At 43.8% G+C, this 10082-nt stretch overlaps 1 protein-coding gene across 2 annotated transcripts; it reads right to left on the bottom strand.

Moving 5' to 3' along the window:
• Nucleotides 1-2991: 2991 nt before the first annotated feature.
• Nucleotides 2992-6016, bottom strand: LOC125530716 (inactive ubiquitin carboxyl-terminal hydrolase 53-like). Of its 2 annotated transcripts, none has more exons than XM_048695114.1 (7): nucleotides 5347-6016; nucleotides 5051-5272; nucleotides 4649-4921; nucleotides 4409-4556; nucleotides 3536-3672; nucleotides 3284-3364; nucleotides 2992-3196 (listed from the first exon to the last, which is right to left on the bottom strand). In XM_048695114.1, exons 2-7 carry the CDS (start codon nucleotides 5093-5095, stop codon nucleotides 3110-3112), a joined length of 771 nt encoding a protein of 256 aa, XP_048551071.1. In that variant the 5' UTR covers nucleotides 5096-5272; nucleotides 5347-6016; the 3' UTR covers nucleotides 2992-3109. The 2 variants fall into 2 exon arrangements, with proteins under 2 accessions (XP_048551071.1, XP_048551072.1); XM_048695115.1 differs by having other exon boundaries at nucleotides 3044-3196; nucleotides 4426-4556; nucleotides 5347-6015.
• Nucleotides 6017-10082: the final 4066 nt, after the last annotated feature.

Here is a 10082-nt window from a genome sequence, read left to right as displayed (position 1 = left end):
GCCACCCCTAGGGAGGGAACCCTAGGTGGGGGCGCAGCCCCTCCCCTTCCCCTATATATACTTGAGGTTTGGGCTGCCCAAGACACACGAGTTCCTCTCCTTCTTGGCGCAGCCCTACCCCTCTCCCTCCTCGTCTCTTGCGATGCTTGGCGAAGCCCTGCTGGAGTACCACGCTCCTCCACCACCACCACGCCGTTGTGCTACTGCTGGATGGAGTCTTCCTCAATCTCTCCCTCTCTCCTTGCTGGATCAAGGCATGTGAGACGTCACCGGGCTGTACGTGTGTTGAACGCGGAGGTGCCGTCCGTTCGGCACTAGGATCTCCGGTGATTTGGATCACGATGAGTATGACTCCTTCAACCCCGTTCTCTTGAACGCTTCCGCTTAGCGATCTACAAGGGTATGTAGATGCACTCTCCTTCCCCTCGTTGCTAGATTACTCCATAGATTGATCTTGGTGATGCGTAGAAATTTTTGAATTTCTGCTACGTTCCCCTACAAACAACCCTCCAAATATGACCATGCTTAAGAGAACTAACTTTCGCCATCATATCCCTTTTTAACTTAGCATTCAACAAATCGCCATTGGAAAAATATTTGGCTCTCAAAATTGTTACGCATAAAGAATCCGGATTATCTAGAAGATGCCACACTTGTTATGCCAACATCGTGAGATCAAAGCACTAGATATCATGAAATCCCATACACCCTTGGCTCTTAAGAACACACATCTTCAACCAACCATTCAATGTATCCTCTGTTGGGTTTAGTCCCACATCGGTTGTGGGGGGAGATATAACACGACTTATAAGGGCGGGGTGTCCCCTCCTAACAGGCTAGTCTTTTGGGGGGAGAGGGCCCAATGCCTCTCATAAGTCAGTGTTGCTCTCCGGTTGGGCCTAGTTGACGCATGTGGGTCGGAAACACTGGTGATAGAGGACCCGAGATTGCATAACAATTGATATCAGAGCCCAGGTGCCCGGAATAAATCTCGTTGGACTCACGGGTAGTCGGTCATGGTTGGTGGGCTGGAAACACTGGTGTTAGCGGGCCCATGGGTGACCGATGTGTGAGGGGGAGATTGTTGGGTTTAGTCCCACACCAGTTGTGGGGGGAGACATAACACGACTTATAAGGCCGGGGGTGTCCCCTCCTAACAAGCTAGTCTTTCAGGGGGAGAGGGCCCAAGGCCTCTCATAAGTCAGTGTTGCTCTTCGATTGGGCCTGGTTGACGCATGTGGGTCGGAAACGCTGGTGATAGCAGATCCGAGATTGCGTAACATCCTCTTTTGATTGTCCTCGTCTCGCCACCATTAACACGGCTTCATGTCAGTTATTCCTTCGCAAGTTTGTTTAGGAATTTTGAAGGTTTACATAGCATAAGCGAGAATAGCTTGTACGGCAGATTTGAGGAGAACTTCCTTCCCTCCAATGGGTATCATCTTTATTTCCGTCCATTAGTTCTCATATTAATTCGATCAACGAGATATTGAAGACAATCTGATTTCTCCATACCCATGGAGACAGGCAAGCCCAAATCGCCCAAATATCTATCACTGAGAGCCTCTGTCATGATATAACAAATGGTTCAAATTTGTTCTCGAGTCTCCACTCCCAAACTGGAGCTAAAGAAGATGCTTGATTTTTCCACTCACCAATTGCCCCGGGGCCGCACAATAAGAATCCAAAATCAATTTTAAAGACTTACATTTTGTGAATTAGCTTTCATAAGGATCAAAAAGTCATCAATAAATAGAAGATTGGTAATAGAAGGGCCTCTCTGCAAACCTTAACTCCAGAAATATTAATGCTCTCCTTCGCATGCACTAAAAGAGTAGCTAGACCCTCCCTACATAACAAGAACAGATAGGGAAACAAATGATCCCCTTGTCTTGATCCTCTCGTAGGCTTAAACTCTCACTTTCTTTAGAGTTAAAATGAACCTGATACTCATCAGTGGACACGCACTGCATTATTAAATTGACCCAATTTTCATGAAATCCAAGTTTTAATATAATTTCCTTCAAAACGGTCCATTCAAATCCTTACCCTTTTGGTGTCTTGATACCAGAACGGGGATAATTAAGTTCTATTCGGTTTCTGCGGGATTTTATTTTGTTGGGAGTTGCATGATCACAAGCTCCCGCTCCTTGATTTACTTCTTATTTGAGTTTGTGAAACTCTTTTAATAATCTTGCACCGTACTTTATTTGTGTGTCATGACTTGCTACTCATTATTTATCGTATGTTTCAGACTATGTGTTGTTATGCTTAGTTGAGAATCGTGGATCTAAGTTGAGTACTTTTATAGTTGTCGTATCTTGACCAATCTATCTCTCCATGATTATATATTGCCATGTTCTATATCAAATCTTCTTACGCCATGGTACACACTAGTGCAAAAATTGTTTATATTTCATAGCTTGCACACTTTGCACCCTCCGCTTCTAAAGATATGGTGGGAGCTCTTTCAATTCTATTTTGTCCATTTTGTGTATTCAAAAGCAGAAATTTCAATTGTGGACAAATCTAGGGAGAAAACTCTATATCGAAAGAAACCAAAACATTTTATGTTAACAATCTATTTTACGTTGTCATCAACCATCAAAACTAGGGAGATTAGATCCTCAAAAAAACTAGGGAGATTAGAAGGACAACTTTGTGGGTTTTGTCTTAGTCACAAGTGATTAGGGTACTAATTGTATTCACGAGTATATGAGCAATGTGGAGGATATTTCACCAGGTACCTCCCAAAAGTACGGTAGTCGCACCTGTTTTGTTTGGCAGTGGAACATGACCTATCAAACGAACAAGGGGTACAAGTTTTCAGACCCGTGATGCAGTTAATAACCCTACTCATGATTATATGGGATTGATATTGATGTAGAGCACAATGAGGGTCTCGGCAAGTTGGGAGACAACTCGGCGAGTTCTATATGAGCGATTTAGACGAGATGGCGTGGACCAATCTTAAACCATAAGTTATAAAATAGACACAGTTAACAATTTAACTAGACTATTTTTTCAAAATTACAAAGAGCATCCCAATGTTTCACGTCAAATCAACATCCTTCCTTAAGCCAAAACTTTTCGGCAGAAGAACAATCAATCAATTTGCAGCTTCGAAGAAAAGAAGCAGAGGTTGCATTTCCTTTTCCTCGCACATACTGAGCACTTGAATCCAATCACCAACAACCTGGACAGACCAAAAGCCAGGTCATAGTAAGCGAAAAATCAGGAAAAACCTTCACTTTTAGTAGGTGCAGCGCTTATATCTGGTTACCTCAGCAGTCTGGTCATCATACAGGACCCAGTGCTCGCCATCGATAGCAAAACAGATATAGCGCTGGCTGTAGAAGCAAGCCTGCATGCAAAAACAGCAAACCAGGCCATGTTAAGTGTCTGATGAGTCTGATCGTATCAGTATAACAGGAAACAGATACCTGCATACATCGATCTGTTTTACAAACAAAACACATTTCACTAAGCAGTCTGTAATTTTGGAAGAGCAAGGAGGGGTCTTTTATAGGCCTACCATTGACACCAGGGAGTGTTTGCTCCGTCGACTTGCACCAGGGTAGATAACGCCCAAATCTATCTCTGTCCCAAGGGCAGCCAAAATATGAGGTAGCATGTCCCTCACACTCCCATTTCCAGTCTGCCATCCCAAAGCTAAAAACAAAAGTTAAACGGGTAAGAAGAGATTCATGTTGATCAATAATCCCATTAACAAAAGAGCATACAAGCAGATTTTATAGTTGAATGATCAATTCTGTGCGCAGCAGCAAACGTTTTTTAGTCATCGACGGCCTAGCCCACTAGCCTGCGCTGCAATGGTGGTTTGCTGCTGGTACTTGACTAATAACCCCCCTCCCTCTGTTTTTCTGAAGCCCACCAAACTAGACACTCGACTAGGTTCGATCAGTCCTCCCCCCTACATGGGATGTGCACTGAGCCTTGTATCTGATTCTCGCTTTATTCGTCCTAGGACGACTGTAACTGACCCCCTACCTTTTCAATGAAAAGAAACGCAAGGTCTTTTGCGTTTTCTCGAAAAAAAAAGGTTCGATCAGTCCAAGCTAGCCGCCGACTAGTCAGACACTAAGATGTCTTGACACGGCTTGGTGACTCAAGAACCTTTTCAGCAGGCAAAATCCTAAAAAACATTAAGCAAAGCACTATGCAAAAAGTTAAGAGTACTACATGACCAAATGTCTGTTAGAATCTCCAGACCAAATATATATATATATATATATATATAATAATTACTAATGAAGTATATTAAAAATAATAAAAAGATATAAAAGATTCATCTATGTGGTATATGAGGAGCGGGAGTACGTACTGCCAGGAGTACACAACCATTTTCCTATATATATATATATATATCGAAAAGAAAGACATTTACCAACTGTGAAAACATGAGGGGAACTAGAGAGACTGTGGCTCATATGATTTGATTTTCCACAGCCACCCACATCAGGATCACAAGTTCTGTGGACATCCATCATCACAGCCTTCAAAATATCATCAAATGGATTGCCTGGACAGATCCTCTGTACCATGGAACAAACAATAAACCCAGGCACAACATATCAGCAACCATAAAGTACAGAATACAATAAACCAGTAGAAGAACACAACTAACCATTGCATAATTAAGTGAACAATCATTGATATAATGGAGAAATGATGTATATTTTTGTTGTCTAGACTCTAACCCACAATTGTAGCAGATCATTCTTTCATGGACGTCTGCACCAAATATAGTGTGTGCAATGCAATCCTTGTTTGCACAATCCCATGAGCCACTACAATTGTGCTCGTGAGATTCAGCATGGTAGTCAGCACGATAAGTGTATGAATCATGCATGCGTCTTAAGATTGCCTCCAATACCTCAGATGCATCATTCATTTGTCCCTGATCATGGTCAAAGAGTATCAGATAGACAAAGGAGTCATTTGTAGATAAAGTGATCAGTCCGATAACAAAATGATGTATAAATATGTGTACGCACAAAACTACTATGAAAAAAAGACAGAAATATACCATCCGAATTAACTTCTCAGCGGGGAATGAGATGCTCAAAGCCATCCTCAAAGAAGTAGGTGCAACAGCCTCTCCTTCCCCCTTAGATACTTTGCTCAACTCGGTAAAAATATGACATAACGCACATACAACACAAGAAACAGCGGCAGGATCTCCAACATATTTATAGCGTGACGATGTTTTGAGCAGCTCATCTCGGAATCCCCTTAAATGCCATAATGACTGAATGTAGAGAAGAATAATTGTCATTATGTGAAACAAATCATAGATGCATGTGTCATAAATCGGATAGTTACCTGGATAATCACATTCAAGAGACAACTCTTGTCGTCATCATCACTTTTAAGACCAGACCCATGAACTACTTCCCCATTTGTAATACATGCTGCAACTGTAGTAGAGGGATCATAATCTCAAAAGATTATTGTAAACAACTAAGATGACAAAGAGACTAGGTGGTGTTAATATCGTAGCATACTGTTGGTACGAAGGATACAATTATACATACTGTTGATATCGTAGCTACTATTGGTATGAAGGATACAATTATCGTAGCATACTGTTGATATGAAGGATGCAATTATAAATGTACAACAACAGTAGAGCAATATGGAAGAAGACATAGTATCATAGGTCCTGATCAAACATATATCCGTACAAGTTTTTTGTTTGTTTTTTGCGGCGATATATCCGTATAAGTTGTTGCTTCTATAGATCATTTTAATAGCTTGTAATTGCAGCTCTTACCAGCTTCGTTACATATTGTTGTATTGATTATATTAGAGTCAGTTTGTACAGACTATTTTTTCCCTGAACTAATCTTCTCTATTTCCTAAGGCATCAAAGTTTTGTTTGTGATAAACCAACTCTTATTTATCAGGGTAATACGATATCACGATACAATTAAGCCTTACATAGAATTGTTCAGCATAAACTACTTAAATTACATGGTGGGCACGAGGAAAGCATGTTCTGTGATATATGAATAACAGCTAAGCATCTATAGTGAACTAGCAATAAGAGAACACATTAACACAATATCTGGGTTATTTGTTTTGAGAGAAACACAGCATATGGGTTATTATGATGCTAATTGGTTGTTGAATGGATATATGCACTATCTGTCGCTGTTCAAGGACCAAGATATTAGCTTGTTGAGAAGCAAGAAGGAAATCAGCAGCAAAAAGACAGTACTGGTGTAGCAATGCTTTGGCGCAGGTCTTCTAGGAAACGTCTGTAACAATCGTTATCATCCTGGTCCTGGATGCGTTCAATTTCTGATTGGATTGCGGCAGCAACTGAATATAAAGGTAACAGCTTTAAATATGTTCAGATGAAAATAACAGCAAGAAAATATCTAGCATACAATCCATTTATAACAAGCTTGCGTTTGCCATCCACAGGATAATGTGTGGGCACAGAAAAAGAAAACGGGAATATGTGGACATGGCTATAGTGAACAAGAAAAGGTAAACGATTGTTATACATACTTCAATAACTATTGCAACCCCTCTTCACCAAAAAAGTAGGTTGTTTACATTAACTGAATTTTGGGACATGTCAATGTCCAAAACACATAAATCTCGTGAGCTGGGAGGTTGCAGATGAAAACATGCAAGGTTGTCATGCATGACCATCCTCAGTAATGATTCGGTAACACAATTCAAATATGATCAATTTGCACATAAATCTGTTATAGTATTTCACAATCTTTAAGTTGTGCTCAGGCACTCAATCAATTTTCTGTACTATGAATGACTGTTCATAGAGGTGTTTATATACCATAGTGAGAAAAGAATGCTACCAATTTACTCAACTTAAATGACAAGTACTCTATCACTTCTTGACACTTACGTATAGGAAAGGACACCAATAAACTGCTAGGATTATTGTGATGCTGGTGCAATTTGACATAGCACGCTTCAAAGAAACAAAGTGTCCAGTGTACAGAAGGCACTCACATTCAGAAGGTGCTGAAGTACTTCTGGTTTGTTCTGAAAAATGTTTTGGATTTACCTTCTCCACAGTTTCCTCTGCTTGAGTTTCTTCCTCTTGCTCATCTGGGTGAGCGTCAGTTGTTGAAAGGCTGCAGCCGAAGTCATCAGAATCAAGCTGAGGCTGACTGCAAAAGTTCACATGAACAAATAGACTAAAGCCATTCAAACATGAATGTGCAGAGCCAAAAGGAAACCAGTGATGTTGACAACAAAGATAGTTTTATTGCTGCCTGTATTTGTTCATGTTGCTTATACTGAAGAAGAAGCAAAGCAATCACTATCAGTAACAGAACTTAGAAGTATTTTCTAATCAAAGTTCTAAAGAGTGAAAAGCTAGTGAATAGCATACATTTCCACTGATGCCTCCCTATCTGCACAATTCCCGGAATCATTTATAACCTCGTAGGATTGTTCGAGGCTATCTTTCCTCTGATCAGCACAATGTCCAGTTATGAGTGGCGGCGAGTCGGAGGCAGCCACGTGCTGCTGCTTCTGAAAGTCAACAATTTTCAGTTTGGTTTCTTTGTATCTCTTCATTCCCTGCAGATCTTCCGATACAAGCTGTTTCAACTCGCTCAGGGCAGCAAGAACATCTGTGGTCAGGTGCTCGGAGTCCCTCTGACCAAGATCATAGAGCGCGAGGTCCGACGGTTCCTTAATTTGGATCCCGCGCTCGCACTCGGCGATGATACTCGGGAAGGCAACGATGGCGTCGACATCGTCCATGTCCCTGGAGGCTCCTAGGAGAAGGGTGGCGTAGGAGTGGGCGAGCGCGACCGAGTCCGGCGCAATCTCGGTAGCCCGCCTAGAGGCCTCGATCGCCGACTTGAAATGGCGTGCCCGGATCTTTCTGTCGGCGGTGATTGCGGCGGTCAGCTGTTGCGCGGTGCTGTATGCGTGGAGGAGGATCGGCGGCGATGACCCCAGTCCTCCGAGCTTGTCCACGGCCTTTTGAAGGATCCGAATAGCCTTTGCGTGCGTTCCCCGCCTCATGTGCTGAGATGCATTCTTCCACAGGGCAAGCACAGCCTCTCTGTCGGTGCCGCCCCCGGCCGCCGACGGATTCGGCTGCTGGCGAGAGGCGGAGGAGGGCAGATGTCAGCCCTGCATCTTCAGTTAACAAGTGTATCTCTTCTTCAGTTAACGTCTGGCCCAGATTCACCCTCGACCCGACGATTGGACGGCTCGCGATGCTCGCCGTCTCACTGTACCGTTTCAGCCGGTTCCTGTAGCGTTTCATCTACGGCACTATAGCCGTCACCCTGTGCCAGCTGGGTTGTAGGTTCCTGTAGCGTTTCATCTACGGCACTATAGCCGTTACCCTGTGCCAGCTGGGTTGTAAAGCTCGCTCCCAACGTCTTGTAATGCATCGTTTTTCATGAGACCATTTCATTACTCAAACATATATCTCATAGTAATACAGAAACCCTAGCGGGTGCCTACTTTCCCCATTTGTTCGTGTGATCTAGATCGAATCCTTCCCAATTCCTCAATTAGGGTGTGCCAATTGGTATCATGAGCGTAGGTTTTCCTCGGTGACGCAGCAGATCGGAGCTGCGGCGGTGATTTCCCACCCTTCCCTCCCTCTTTCGTCGACGGCGACGGTGTAGGTGGCGTTGGCGGCGGTGTAGGTGGCGCTGGTGGCGGTAGACCCATTCGTTGGCACCACGTCGAGCTTGACTTGTCTGAGCAAATCGCTCACTCGGTAAAATCCCAGGTCGGCGGCGTGTGGTGCTGTTCTGGTGGCGATCTCGAGCGGCGGCGGCAGGGTTGAGTATTCAGATCCGATTCCCGGGCAAGTCCTGGGGGTAAAATTCCCTTCTGAATTACTTAGCCAAGATGGGGCGTGGCAAGGCCAGTATCGACGAGTCGGAAATCGCCGAACTCCTGGCCATGAAGGGCGAATTTCTGCAGCACCGTGACGAAACCGCAGAGCTGCGTGGCGAAGTCGATGACCTCTGCAAGGATGTGCACAACATCAGCCTCAAGCAGGACACCATGGTCTCGGTGATGGACGGGGTCCAACAAGCTATATCCTCGTTGAACACTCAGCTCACAACCATGGCAGATGTACTCAAAACATTGACGGCCACTGGGGCCTCGACATCATCACCCGCGGGCCAACCAGTTTCTGAACATCAGCAAGCGAACAAGGAAACGCTGCACCAGAAGACAGGCAACTGACAGAAGAACTAAGAAAAAGACTGGCCTTGGAACAAGAGAAAACCCGACAGGTAGCGTCTGAAATCCCTCCCCACTTGGCACCTATTCAAGTGCCCAGACACTCAGCTCCCCCAGGGTTTGGAACTGTGACGCTCTCAATTCAATCGTACACTAATCATACACGCAAATGTGTATGATCAAGATCAAGGACTCATGGGAAGATATCACAACACAACTCTAGACACAAATTAAAATAATACAAGCTTTATATCACAAGCCAGGGGCCTCGAGGGCTCGAATACACAAGAGTCAGCGAAAGCAACAATATCTGAGTACATACATGAGTTAGACAAGTTTGCCTTAAGAAGGCTAGTACAAAAGCAACAACGATCGAAAAGGCAAGGCCTCCTCCCTGGGAGCCTCCTAACTACTCCAAGTCGCCAGCCGTCGTCACGTAGTAGTAAGCACCCTCGGGGTAGCAGTAGTCTTCAGTAGTGTCATCTGGCTCATTGGATCCGTCATCTGGTCGCAACAATCGGGTATGGGAGAAAAAGAGATAGCAAAGCAACCGTGAGTACTCATCCAAAGTACTCGCAAGACTTACATCAGATCTAAACTAAGTATGCATCTGTATCAAACGAATGGGTTGTATCTGTGGACTAAACTGCAGAATGCCAGAATAGAGAGAAGGCCTAATCCTATCGAAGACTAGCATCTTCTGGAAACCACCATCTTGCAGCAATAGGAGGGAGTAGAGTAGCATAAAGTAGAGTAGTAGAAGTGTTATCAACTCGGCCAGAGATCCTTTCTCGACTCCCTGCGAGAAAGCAATCCCAGAGCCATACTATCCAGTTATCATCTCATATCCAAGT

Source organism: Triticum urartu, unplaced genomic scaffold, assembly GCF_003073215.2.
Source record: "Triticum urartu cultivar G1812 unplaced genomic scaffold, Tu2.1 TuUngrouped_contig_6513, whole genome shotgun sequence".
NCBI lineage: Eukaryota > Viridiplantae > Streptophyta > Magnoliopsida > Poales > Poaceae > Triticum > Triticum urartu.
The sequence above is the reverse complement of the archived record's forward strand: the minus strand, read 5'-3'. Positions and strand labels throughout refer to the sequence as shown.

Excerpts from the sequence above, each read along its gene's own strand:
- LOC125530716 (XM_048695114.1), bottom strand. The coding sequence starts at position 5,095 with ATGGCTTTGAGCATCTCATTCCCCGCTGAGAAGTTAATTCGGATG. Across the intron at positions 4,922-5,050 it reads CTGAGAAGTTAATTCGGATG|GGACAAATGAATGATGCATC; the intron begins GTATATTTCTGT and ends GACCATGATCAG. Across the intron at positions 4,557-4,648 it reads GTTCACTTAATTATGCAATG|AGGATCTGTCCAGGCAATCC; the intron begins GTTAGTTGTGTT and ends TCCATGGTACAG.